This window comes from Amblyomma maculatum, chromosome 3, assembly GCF_055883805.1.
Source record: "Amblyomma maculatum isolate TAMU_Amacu chromosome 3, ASM5588380v1, whole genome shotgun sequence".
Taxonomy (NCBI): Eukaryota; Metazoa; Arthropoda; class Arachnida; order Ixodida; family Ixodidae; genus Amblyomma; species Amblyomma maculatum.
This window is the reverse complement of record NC_139346.1, coordinates 168,549,816-168,563,814: the sequence shown is the minus strand read 5'-3', so window position 1 is coordinate 168,563,814 and position 13,999 is coordinate 168,549,816. Positions and strand designations below refer to the sequence as shown.

Below are 13,999 nucleotides of genomic sequence, written 5' to 3'. Positions count from 1 at the left end.
ACCGTTAAGCATGTTATTACGGCAGTCATCCGCTGTTCAGATTTATATCTTCGTTCGTGGTATTCAGAATAAAACGATCATGTTCAAGTCGTGAATTCGTCTGCTGTGTGAGAAGCAGTATTCGAAGAAATAACCGAAGACAAAACGTGGTAATTAGCAAAATGGCTGCTGCTGCTGCTTCCCGGCTTTTCCGTGACTGCTCGGCATGCGGCTGGCTCGACCTCTCTGGCTTCATTACGAACGGCAACTTGATGACGGGCTTTGGGGGGCAACAAATGAGCCGGCGGGAACTGCCACAAAACTTGGGAGCGTGAGAAGTCGAGCACGTTGAGTGTAGCGTTCACGTTGAACGGGTGTGACCTATCAGCGCTCGTTATAACTTTTCTGTGCGAAACGGCCCCTAGCTACCAGCTATACGCAAGCACATGGATGGAGGCTGTGCTCGTCAAGCAAGAGCACACTGCCCAATACTTTCATGACGAAATTAATGGCGTTTTCGGCTGACGGCACTCGTGGAGTTTTCTGTGCACTCCTGCATAGCCATCGAGACTCTTATCTGTCTCGGAGGCTATCCTACGTTCCTACAAATAGTGTGTAGAGCTAGTCATTACCTCTATGGAGCTAGCGCTAACTAGAGACGCCGACGCATGCTGCGAAACGTTGCGATTGTGGCGGTGTTGGTTTGTCAGGCACTACAATAGTACTCCACGAGTGCCGTCAGCTGAAGACACCATAAGTGTTCTACGTCTCCTTATTTCCAAGCCTGATTTCTTCCCGTAATGCTCGGCTTCAAGTTTGAAGGTGGTAGCTGCTATCATTTCACGGCCGACGAAGCACTCTGTGTCCTATATATGCATCTGATAATGCGGTAAGTCTGCTGCTGTAAATTGCTTGGTTGTTTTCGGGGTTTAACGTCCCTAGGTGACTCAGGCTATGAGAAACGGCGCAGTGGAGGGCTCCGGAAATTTCGGCCATCCGGGGTTCTTTAACGTGCACTGACATAGCACAGCACACGGACACCTTGCTTTTCGCCTCCGTCGAAAAGCGGCCGCCGTGGCCGGGAATGAAGGCTTTCTGAAACCAAAAAAGGAAATGCTCATGCAGAATAAATGAAGTTTTATCATCAGTACTCCGAATCTTTAGTGTCTATAGCGTTATAAACCAGTACTACGAATCTCAAGTGTCTGTAGGCGAGTGCTGCGAAAAGCTTTTCCACCGAGTACAAGTCTGGAAGCTTCATCACAGGTTGAAAGCCATGGGGCGCTATCCTTTAGTGCTGGCAGCGAGCTTGCATTCTGTCGCTTATCTCTTTCTCGTGCATAAAAGATTGCCTTCTATGGCACTTTTTTTATCAATGGGCCTTATCTCGAAAGTCTCGCACGTGGCTCAACATCTACCGCTTACACCTGAAAAAGGTGTGAACAGAGCTAACACGGCCCTCCTCCTCTTTCCTAATGACGACTCACCCTTCATACTGTACACTATAGCCTGTGAAACCGCGTACAATTTCATTTTCAGTTGTCTGGCATTTCGGCCGTTCACTGTTGCGCGCAGTCTTTTCATTTAGCAGAGTAGATTCGAAGCAGTGCGCGCAAAAGGTTCCGCTGGTTATCAATTGCGCTTGCCACTTTACAGATGTTTAGCCTTGTATCGATCTGCCGTGTGTGGTGTACCCAACGTGAAATACTATGACCTCTTGGCATTGCTATTCTAGTTCTACATGACAAAGCATTATTGTTGCACAGGACAAGGAGGATGCACATTAAACCGTCAGACTTATGTGTATAGTCATAGCTTTCTTTAAAGCGATTGCGACAAACTGCCACGAATGCTGAGATTGCTGGACTGGTTGAAATCGATAAGAGAACAATGTTCTGTTATTAGCATATCCGGGAGGCGATATTTGATGCCCTATCTTTCTATTGTCAAAAAGTCCTCGAATTTCAATTGACGCTGCATATCATATACATATATTGATGGCAAATCAATGAAGTGAGTGAAGTTGTGATATGGCAGGTTGGGCACAGCCGGGCGGTGCGCTCCAGGAACACGCAACCGACTACTACCAAGGCAGGAGCAAGACGCCGAAACTTCAGTCCAGGATGATGTTTTCTTTTTCGCTGTTTCGTAGGCAAAAAATTAGGTGGTGGTTTAACTTCGGTTACCCCTGGAGGCGAAAGCTTCATGTACAGGGCTACGCTCATTGCCAAGTTTGGGTTAAACACACTGTGCGTTTCTCCAAACATAAAACCCGTTCTTCATCGCTCTCTTCGGCACGCCGCCTTTCCAGGGCCTCAATTTCGAAGTGCCTTCTTCGCTTTCCGTGTTCGTCTCCCTCCATCTCGAGCAGTGTTGCAACCTAGGCAGGAGCCCGGGGGATCCTGTTTATTTATACACGTATCGCCTCTCTAGCGCCCTCTACTTCCATGTCATACTGACGGCTCCTCACGTGACCTTGACAGTGGTCTCAGGTCACTGACCTACGTGACTATGCCCAAAAAAACACATGGCAACCACCAGGCTTAAAACGTGTGGTTTCCTACGTGGACATAAGCCACCAACCACCGCGGGTTCGAGCGTCGCGCGAGCCGAAGCCCCGATCAGCCGTTACCACGCGCACACTGAAACACCGCAGCGCGCATTCAACCTCCACCGGGAGGAGAGCACTTCGCTGCAAGGACACCAACCTCAAGTTCACGAAGGAGACGTTTATTGAAACGCCATCCTCCAGCGGCACACACACACACACACGCACACACATACAAAATATACAAAACGCACAAGTGACACGGAGTGCGCGCCGCACGCACGCCAGGGCGTGCTGTGCTCTCTCGCAGTGACCAGAGGGTCCCTTTGAGAGAGGGTGGGCAACCACCGCAAGGTATGCCTGTCTCGGATCGTTGGATCACGATCGACAGGCTCGAGTTGCGCTCTCAGGTACGACCCGGAGCAGACGAACTCGAGTACACACTGGTCTGCGCGGACAAAGGCCGGCAGACAAGAACAGTAGCGTACGCACCTTACGATGTCTCGGAGGGGTCTCTCCCTGGGCCCCGCTCGGAGGGTCGCGCGAGCGCGGCCCTCGAAGCGGTGCCGTGTTCCCGCCAAAAGGCGCCAATGAGAACAGCCACTGGGACGCCAGGGCGGAGCTGTGGCCCGAACGACAGTGACAAGTCGTCCGAGCCCCTTTCCACCGCCTCAGGCGGGAGAAAGGGAACGAGGAGAACAACTGGGAAGCGGGCGGCGGCCGCGCAAAGGGCAGCCGCAGCAAGCCCGAATCCCACATCCTCCTCTCCTTAATTGCCCTCCTACCCATCAGCGAAAGCAAGCGGCACTGGGGTGCTCAAAGAGCCTCCCCCGTCGCCCGCTTCGCGAAGTGCTGCTTGCCTGGGTGGCGGAATTGGTAGGCCCGTTTGCGGGCGTCCCCCTCCTGCCGCCCTGCGGCTCATCCGCTGTTTCGCCCCCTCCGCTTGCCGGCGCAAAGGCACCGCTGGCGAGTGGGGCACGGGATAGCGCTAAAGCCCCTCAGCTACCACGTTCGTGCTCCCCTTGCGATACTGCACCGAGAAGTCGTAATGCTGTATCAGGAGAGCCCAGCGCGCCAGCCGTCCCGCAGGCTCCCGGAGCCGCATCAGCCAGCTGAGCGCGCTGTGGTCTGTCTGCACCACGAAATGCGTTCCATCAAGGTAGACGTCAAACTTGCGCAGTGCAAACACGATGGCGAGGCATTCCTTCTCGGTAACGGAATAATTCCTTTCCGCGGGCAGCAAAGAACGACTTGCAAAGGCAAGAGGTTGCAGCACGCCATCGAATTCCTGTAGGAGAACGGCTCCTAATCCCAGATCGCTCGCGTCAGTCTGGACTACGAACTGTCTGGCCAGGTCGGGTAGCCTGAGCTGCGCGGTTTCTGCGATGACACTAGACAGGCGGCGAAAGGATTGCTCTTGCTCAGGCCCCCATCGCCACGCAGCAGTCTTTCCCAAGAGCTTGGTCAAGGGCGCCTGCACGCGGGCACAGGACGGGATAAATGACCTATAAAAATTTGTCATTCCCAGAAAACGGCGCAGGCCGCGTACGTCCTTGGGCACAGGAAACTCGAGTATGGCTCGAAGTTTTTCCTGATCCGGCTCAATGGAGCCTTCGCCCAGCGTAAACCCAAGCAACTGAACTCGGGTTCGCGCTATTTGGGCTTTTGCAGGATTCAAAGTCATCCCGGCAGCCCGTACCCTCTCGAGCACGTCGGCAATGTGGCTTAAGTGCTCATCAAAGGTTCGTGAATAAATCACGATGTCGTCCAGGTAGCACATGGCATGGGACCATTTCGCTTCGCCTAGGACGCGGTCCATCAGCCTCTGAAAAGTCGCAGGACCATTGCAGAGGCCAAAGGGCATGCGAGTGAACTCAAACAGTCCTCTGTGGCACGTGAGCGCGGTCTTAGGCCGGTCAATGTCATCCATCTGGACCTGTAGGTAACCTTTGGAGGCATCTAGCGTGGTAAAATACCGCGCACTGCCTAGGCTTCCTACGATTGAGCTGATCGTTGGGAGCGAATAGGCATCCTTGCGAGTCAGCGCATTCAGATGGCGATAATCCACACACAAGCGATGGCTGCCATCCTTTTTGGGCACCAACACCACCGGAGACGTCCAGGCGCTGGACGAGCGACGGATAATGTCCGACGATAGCATCTCATCCAACAACCCATCAATCACCTGCCTCTTCGCAAGGCTGACGGGTCTGGGATTGCACTTCAACGGAAGCGCTTCTCCGGTGTTGATCGCGTGGCTCACTAAAGTGGTACAGCCAGGTTGATCGGTGAAGAGCTCCTCGTACTGACGCAAAAGTGCTGTCAACCGAGCCTTCTGTGTCTCATCCAAAGTTACCGCAGAGGCGGCCAGTGGATGGGGTGCGTCGTCGTGCCGCGCCGCTCGCTCCCACATGGGGGTGTGAACGGCATAACGCTCGACACAAGGGCAGGGCCCCGATCGGTGAGCGTGGCACTCTCCGAAAGTCTCGACTGCACAGGCAGATACCGACGCCGGGGGGCTAATGAACGGCTTCAGCTGGGAAAACGGCCCTTCGCGATAGCCGCCATTCGCAATGTCCACCACGATCCCTGTTTTCAGGAGAAAGTCCCTTCCGAGAATCATGGGCACACTGATCCCAGGGAGATGAATGAAACGCGTGCGTCTCGCTCGCTCTCCCCATCTGACAGTCAGCCTCGCGGCGCCAGCCGAATGGGCCACGCCTTTCGCGAGGTTAAATGTCGAACGGCAATCCCGCAAGCGCACAGAGTGCTTTTGCAAGTGGGACAACACCTGTTCACTGAAAAAGGAGGCGCTGGCTCCTGTATCCAGTAACGCCGGAAATTCGCGGCCAGCAAGGGTGACCGAAATAAACGGCGCGGGCGCACCACCGAGGCAGCTTACCCTGTACGCAGAGGGAATTAGCAAAGCTTGGGCCGGCTGTCTCTTTACAACCGACCCCCGTCGCCGTTTTCCTGCCTCGCAGAAGGCCTGGCTACGGGGCATTCTCTTGCTAAGTGTCCCCTCCCTTGGCAACGGAAACAAAGCACACCCCCGCGAGCTTGGCCGCGTGACAAAGGCGCGTCTCCCTGCCTGGGTCCGCTCGCTGCCCCACCGAACAAGGGCCGGTTTTTGCGAGCTTCTCCCTCCGCTGTGCTTTGGGTCGCATGGCGTCCTTCGGCACGCGAGTAAGAAAACTGTGCAGCGCAGGCTGCTCGTCTTCCGTACGAGTAAGGATCCAGAGCTCTTTCGCTCAGCTCCCAAGCGTCATTTCGCCCGCCAACGGCTACAAAGGCAGTTTGTGCGGGTTCACGCCGGTGAGGAAGGGTCATGGCCCCTCTCCATGCGCAGCGTGGCTCAAGGGCCTCGCTTGCCGGCGGTGGCGGGCGATAGGCACGCGCGGCGAGGATGTCGCCTTGAATGCGCTTTGCCTCGGCGGCCAGCTCCTCTAGATCTCGGAATCGGCCGCCGCGCAGGTATGCCGAAAAAGTCGGATGTGCCTGCCTGATCACTCTTTCGACGCGTTCCTCGTTTGAGGCTGTTGGCTCAGCGATTGAGAAAAGGTCTTCCATCGCCCGCACAAACTCTTGGAGCGACTCGTCCGGGGCCTGTGTGCGGAGCTCCAGCTCTCGCCGCATCCTACGCTCATAGTTAGCGGGCAGGAATTCGCGCATGAATGCTGCACGGAACTCCTCGACAGTCGCTGCTCGGTGGCCGGAAAGCCGGTACCACCTAGCTTCCGTGTCAGTCAGCGCTGCGGGGACGATGCGTGCAAGAACAACCTCATCAGGGAAACCCATAGCTCTCTGGTAATGGGCGAGGGAATCAATGAAATCCCGGGCACTGAGAGGATCATCATAGCCGCGGTACGTCGGCATGGGCAACATGACCGCGGGGTGAGACAACTTCGGCGCGGCCGAAAGCGCCTCAACCGCCCCTGTTAGCGACTGAATCATCTGGGCAGCGCTTGTGAGCAGCGCCTGCGTCCTTCCCTCAGAGGAGGTTTGGGCGGGTTGCATGAACAAAGAAGGCAAACGGTCCTCCAGTTCGATGAGCGGCGCGGTCTCCGCAGGGAGTCCGGCCGACGCCTCACCGTTCACCGAGCAAAACTGACTGCTAGCGGGGCACGGCTGCTGTTGCGCGTAGCTGCCGGTAGCGACGGAATCGCGCGAACTGCTTCCACCATGGGCGGAAAACTGATGCAGCGGAGGTATCTGTGTAGCGGTCCCACCACAGGGTGGTCCGGAGAAAACTCCAGTGGGAGCCGAGTGATCAACGTTACTCGCGGCATTGCCGTATAGCCCAATGGGGCCGGCGGCCAGCCACTGTGTTTGGCTGTTCAGAGGAACAGCATCCAACGGATCAAAAGACGCTACGACTGCGTAAGGAGCCGGCATATATCGCGTTTCAGATTCGCTGCCGTGTGCCCCGCAGGGGGCGGCAGACATGGTGCAAGAGCTTGATCGTCAAGGCGACCGGCTCGGCCGATGTGCAGTCCAACTCAAAGAGCCAGAACAATTCACGTTGGGCGCCAGTTGTGGTTTCCTACGTGGACATAAGCCACCAACCACCGCGGGTTCGAGCGTCGCGCGAGCCGAAGCCCCGATCAGCCGTTACCACGCGCACACTGAAACACCGCAGCGCGCATTCAACCTCCACCGGAAGGAGAGCACTTCGCTGCAAGGACACCAACCTCCAAGTTCACGAAGGAGACGTTTATTGAAACGCCATCCTCCAGCGGCACACACACGCACACACGCACACACATACAAAATATACAAAACGCACAAGTGACACGGAGTGCGCGCCGCAAGCACGCAAGGGCGTGCTGTGCTCTCTCGCAGTGACCAGAGGGTCCCTTTCAGAGAGGGTGGGCAACCACCGCAAGGTACGCCTGTCTCGGATCGTTGGATCACGATCGACAGGCTCGAGTTGCGCTCTCAGGTACGACCCGGAGCAGACGAACTCGAGTACACACTGGTCTGCGCGGACAAAGGCCGGCAGACAAGAACAGTAGCGTACGCACCTTACGATGTCTCGGAGGGGTCTCTCTCTGGGCTCCGCTCGGACAGTCGCGCGAGCGCGGCTGTCGAAGCGGTGCCGTGTTCCCGCCAAAAGGCGCCAATGAGAACAGCCACTGGGACGCCAGGGCGGAGCTGTGGCCCGAACGACAGTGACAAGTCGTCCGAGCCCCTTTCCGCCGCCTCAGGCGGGAGAAAGGGAACGAGGAGAACAACTGGGAAGCGGGCGGCGGCCGCGCAAAGGGCAGCCGCAGCAAGCCCGAATCCCACAAACGAAAGTTTGACCACTAAATCCCTTGACCTTGACAGTGGTCACGGGCCACTTGGTGGCCTATGTGACTATGCCCCAAAGACACATGGCGACCACCACGCTTAACACAAAAGTTTGACCTCTAAATATCGTTACCTTGGCTTTTGCAGAGGTCACGAGCCACTTGGTGGCCTACGCGACTATTCCCCAAAGTCACAGGGCGACCACCAGGCTTAACACAGAAGTTTGACCTCTAAATATCACTCCCGACAGCAGGTCACGTGACCTTGACCTTGACACTGGTCACGAATCACCTGGTGGCCTACGTGACTATGCCTAAATTCACATGGCGACCACCAGGCTTAACACAGAAGTTTGACCTATAAATATCCCACAAAATGAAAAGCGTGCATACCCGACGGCTTGATCTACTTGCCGTAGTGAAGCTTTCGCTTCAAATTTCTTTAGTTCTTTCTGAATCGCATCGATTTAGTGTTGTGTTCTTTCTTAACAGTATGCCGGAACTCGCCTGTAACCACCCGATAGGTCGGGGTCCTGCCACTTGGAAAACTATATAAGAGAGAACACTATGCGTTTACTCGCTCCTTCATTCACTCATTTGCTCACACTCGGTCGTGATCTGTTTGGGCTGGGTCCTGTCCAGTCTGGCCTGATCGGGTGTTTGTGCTGATGACGGTCCATACAGTGCCGACGCTGCCGAACTGCTCGGGCTATTCCGTTCAAAGTCCTTTCAAAATCTGCCTTTTAGCGAGCATATTGCCTGCTCTTTGTTAATGTCTTTATTGTTTCAAGCCTGCTTTCTCATTTGTGCGAGTTATTCAACGGGTCCTCGATAAAATTCACTAAAAACCATTCTTTCGTGGTGTGACACGAGGTCGCGGGGAAAGTAAATAGCAGATCGCTCTATTCCACCAGCCATCTCGTCCCTCATCAAACACTATGCCCACATGCTGGAGGTGCCATCCAATCTTGAGAAACTCAATAGCGGAAACCAAATAGCTCGTTTCGGCGTTGAGCGGCGGCCATTGTATGCATATTGGGCCCTGGTTCCTAATCGGCCACTCGCAGATTTTTGTAAGTTTTCTTTTCGTCGCAGAATATTGTAGGTGACGTGCGGGACATGCTTTTGTTGGAACAGGACAATAAAAAATAAAAACGACAACGCATCGTTGGTTTTAAGAACAGCGTTCCCTTTGAAGGAACCACACGTGACGAAATACAGTGAGGGCCGGCTCAGGAGTTGCTCTGTGATTCCACGGTATATTCGAATAAGTATTATTCGTGGTATTAGCGCACGCAACGTGACGCAGTGAGCGAATCCTTCAGTCTTGAGCGGCGTGTGGCATCTCTCGTCCCTCTGACCACATTCTGGGGCAAGCGTTTCAAAATGCTGTTGCGAGAACTCGGCGCAGGTGTATCGTCATCTTCGCCACTGCTGAGGCGAGCGACACTTGCGAAACGAGGCCATAATTTTGTACCTCGTGTGCGCTTGTCTACAGACTTTTGACACGTGCAGTTTCCCAGATCTTCCCACCGGGGTGGCGCAGTCGTTAGGGCGCTCGACTACTGTGCCCTAGGGCGCAGGATCGAGTGTCGCCTTTCGGTGGAGGCGATATGCTCGGCGCCCGTGTGCTGTGCGATGTCAGTGCACGTTAAGGAACCCCAGGTGGTCGAAATTTCCGGAGTCCCCCACTACGGCGTCGCGCATAGCCTGAGTCGCTTTTAGATGTTAAACCCCACAAACCAAACCAAGTTTCCTAGATCCTGAACATTAGCTTCTTTAATGGCTGCCGCCTCCAGTGCCTTCGTTTGCGTAAGAGTTCAGAGTGAAATGAAATAAAGATGTTTCTTTTTTCATCCTTCTATTTCTCCGTTTTTCTTTTTGTGTCGTGAAGGATTCAAAATGTCATTGGGATGTCGCGCAAGTAACACTGGGGTCGTGGCGGAAAATCGCGCGCAAATTATAATGCCGATTTCACAGCCGGACACCTACGTCGAATGCAAGTTCTGCGAACGACGTGCCATTTGGTGCGCATCGTGGAGGAAACATGACTCGCCCAGTTTTGCTGGTGCTACTGCAGTGCCACGGTGTTTTATTTGGTCGCCGCCCCATTAATACCGGTTATTGCTACAGCTGCAGGGGCTAGTTGCGCTTTTCCGTGTTTTGACGACACGGGGGAAAATATTTACGCTGGATAGAAGATAGCTTTCCCCCACTGGCTGTGCTCACTGTTTCAGACATACAAATAACTCCTCCGTTGTTCGGCTTCCCGTTGGGGCACTTCCGCTGTTCATCTAATAAATGCGAGACCAGTGTACGGCGGATGTGTAGAAGGTAAGAGCGTAAGAGCTTGGAGCGCTGTTTATTTGCTGGCTGGTACCGCGGATGTCTGAAATCAATATCCGGTAAACTGCGAATCTGTGTCATTTTGCTTCGGGTCTAACGCAAGTGCGAAGTCAGGGCTATAATTCTGCAGCATGAATGATCCTCTTATCTCAAAATGTTCATTTCGCGAAGTGCACAGCGATCCTTAGAATTAGTGCGATCGAATGATTAATCTGATCGAAAACAGTCGACCGTGGTGATTGAGTCACGGCAATAGTTTTTGTTCTCTTGCGGGAGAGTCAACCTCTTATTTGGTAGAAAAAAATGACGTGACAAAGTCGTTGACGTGGGGAGGTTTATCTATTAAGCGGCACAGTACATGTTCAGTCGTGAAATTAAATGACCAACGCGTTGAAAAATAAAAAAATAACGAAATAACATTTACATGCAAATCTTTCATTTTCTCCTTATGGTGCGCTTATTTGCACAGTCGTCACCAGATCAGTTGACCGCACGTCTCGTTAGGCACTCATGCAAAACCGGGACCAGCTGATACAGACTTTCAAAGGTCCGTCTCATTGACGCACAGAAAGCAGTCAGCATGGTCCAAGTCATACCGTTTATTATAAATATGCGGTCCAACAAGCTTGCTTTCCTAGACTTCTTGTAGCATCTGAGTCCTAAGCTATGGCCTCACTGTATAAAAATTATCCTCAATATTCCCTAATAGGCTGTTGCTTTCGTTACTTTCAACGTTTATATATAGAGTTTCTGTGCCCTGAGCCGCCTCGGTCCATTAGTCGATTGATGGAGTCACGATCGTGGTTGTTGGTCGAAAAGTGCAGCGAGGTGCCGGCTAGTGCATGAGTATTGCATCCCCTTCCCTGTGCAAGCTTCCAGATTAGTGACGGCAGTAGGCAGCAAGGGGGAATTTGTGCAAACTTCTCCGGCAGATGGGCAAACCGATCGCGCGTGCTAGGAGTAGGGTATCAGTCATCGAGACCAGGGTCATCACTGTGCTCTAGCGCCGCGCGGACGCGCCTGCGAATACGCCACCGGACTCTTCGAGTCCCGAGTCTAGCACTAAGTTTTCTGTCATGCCATGTGCGCTCTGCAAATATGTTTGAACAGGCGGCTCTCTCATACGGGAGCTGTCAGATTTATCGTCTTGTTGTGATACTGCAGCCGTCGCCTCCGAAAACTGCGCTCTTTGTGGACTTAGGTGCTAAAGCAATGCAACGCTGCTCATTCCCGCGTACACTTCCAACTGTAAGTGGATGTGGTGCTTTGGGTGTCTTAGAAGGAATAATATGACTGACCCCTGTTTATGTGCTTCTTTCTTTTACACTTGAAGCTGTTAGATAATTGCTTAAGCCATATGCCCTACTGCCTAATGTGAGATCTACGGTGTCAACAGTAAGACCTTAATACTTTGTGCATGAATTCGCCTGCCCGCCGGGAGTAATCATCATCATCATCACCACCATCATCATCATCATCAGCAGCAGCAGCCTGACTATACCCACTGCAGGATGAAGGCCTCTCCCATATTTCTCCAAATAACCCGGTTCTGTGCTAGCTGCATCCACTTGACCCCTGCGAACTTCTTAACCTCATCCGCCCGCCTAGCTTTCTGCTGCCCCCTGTTGCGCTTTCCTTCGCTTGGAATCCAGTTTGCTACCTTAAGCGACTATCGGTTATCCTCTCTCCGCACTACATGTCCTGCCCATGCCCATTTCTTCTTGATTTCCACTAGAATGTCAGTAACTTAAGTTATTTCTCTGACTCACTTTGCATGGGTACCTACTCCCGCTGGGAGTAAGTACAAGTAGGTGCAATTAAATTTCCACCTTCCAACCGTGAGATGTGACGTATGTAGTGTCATGAGGTTGTGACTAGTTGAGAGGAATGCACAACCGGGAGGTGGTTGCCGCGGATAACACGTGTATGGCTACCGAGAACGGAGGAGGTTATGACGAGTGCGTAGGAATGCGTAAGCTGAACCAGACCTACAACAGCTTTCGACGATTCATGTCATAAACCAGTAAACGTTTTCAAGGCGAAACCTTATGTGGCTTATGGATAACGAGACCCGGTGGCGGCGACGTCGCAAGAAATGTGATTGATTGACGAAGGCCTTAATAAGGCGAAAGCCTGTAATGGCTCGTCGTTGTGGTCAGCAAAAGTGTCATGCTTTTGCGGTGCTTTGATTGGCTGAAGTGGGGATGACGTCATAGGGGTCTCAACCAATCACAGGGCACTGTCGTTTGGCAGGCGCTGCCAATCGGGCCTCTTCTTTCACATGGGAGGATGATATCAGAATCAGCCTGCCAATACGCTCGCATTCACGTTGTCCTAGGCCACGCAGAGACGCTCATACGGCTTGGTTGAAGCGGGGCTTTATACGTTGGCTGCTAGCTTACGCTATCTATTCATACAGATTCAGGCGACCGTGTAGCACCTTTCATTTGGCACTTCCTCGAACGCCGCACCACACAGCCTATAGAAGCAGATAGTGTAAAACCAGGAGTCAGCGAAATTTCAAACAAAGGCTTTCGCCTTATCGCACTTTAGTGGCCCGAAGTGCCACACAAATGTTTATCAATAAAAGCAGGGAGGATAGAAATCGGATGGGCAGAAAGGACCTGTTATGCAACGCGGCCTCCGCGGTCCAGGCCACTGTCGCCGCTTGAACAGCAGGGCAGAGCTGCGCATCAGTACTTCCGACTGCTCTATGATGGGCATGTTACAGCGAGGGGTGGATAGTTGCGGACATGCACGTTGGTTAAGGTTGTGGGTTCGTCAGAAAGGTTAGACGCATTGTGTAGCAGTCCGGGTGCATGATCCCGAAAACCTTTGACTGGCCAAGCAAGACTGTGACGTCATTGCTGTCATAATAACCAACCGGCGCTAAATTCTAAAGGCACCCGGCCCTCCTGACATTACGCGTGGTGGATGAAGAATGTGTTGCATTGGGTAAGTTGCGTTAGGGTGGATTACGACTGATTAAGAATTACAGAAGATTTAGGGCGGATCAGGAGGACTAGGTAGATAGATGTATGAGGTCGTTTAAGGATTTCGGGCTGATTCTGGTGGATTGTTGTACATGAAGAGTGGGTTAAGCTTAATTTAGCGGTGTAAGTTAGGTTGGATTACGATGGAATACGTTGGATCAGATTGCATTGCGGAGATTGGATTGTGCGAGATTACGCTGGCTTGAGTTCAAGTAGGGTGGATAGTAGTGAAATTGGATGGATTAAGTTACTATATTACAATGGAATACGGGTGGATTGCTCTGGATTACGGTATACAAGTGGACTGAGGTCGAATTGTGGTGGAAAAGGATCAATTTATTTATTTATTTGAGTACGTACAAGTCGTCCCACTGGGTATTAGAGTACGGGGGTATTCTGGATATAAATTATATATGTGGAATAAGGATAGATTACAGTAGGTGCATGAGTGGGTTTAAAAATTGGTGCATTTGCATTCGCAGCGCTATTCATAAGTGCCCGCCGTAACTTTTCCTTTCATTTACGGGAACTCTGAAACATGCTGCCCTGGCTTATAGTGATTTCTGAACTGATACTATATTAGGGCAGTGCCCTTAAGGTGTATTGTTATGGCGGAATGACCAAAACGAGCCGCAAGAATAATGTATTATGGCCCCCGACCCTTATGATACGGAGTTGTGGCCCGGGTTCGGGCACCACTGCGGTAAGTTATCTTGCTTCGGATCGACTGCAAAATGGTTGGTGGACCCCAGATACGATGGCTAGCGCTTACCGAGGACAAATGTATTACGACTTAATTTTCATTCGTTGGTTTCTCCGGCTTGCATTTTCAATAGTCGCTG

At 52.7% G+C, this 13,999-nt stretch overlaps 2 protein-coding genes across 4 annotated transcripts in view; one reads left to right on the top strand and one right to left on the bottom strand.

Moving 5' to 3' along the window:
• LOC146196824 (uncharacterized) overlaps positions 1 to 13,999 on the top strand; it is a 219,165-nt gene that overhangs the window by 109,546 nt on the left and 95,620 nt on the right. The window lies entirely within an intron of this gene.
• LOC146196825 (uncharacterized) lies at positions 5,200 to 6,633 on the bottom strand. The gene has a single exon (XM_084596412.1). The coding sequence runs from the start codon at positions 6,542 to 6,544 to the stop codon at positions 5,474 to 5,476; it is 1,071 nt and encodes a 356-aa protein (XP_084452538.1). The 5' UTR covers positions 6,545 to 6,633; the 3' UTR covers positions 5,200 to 5,473.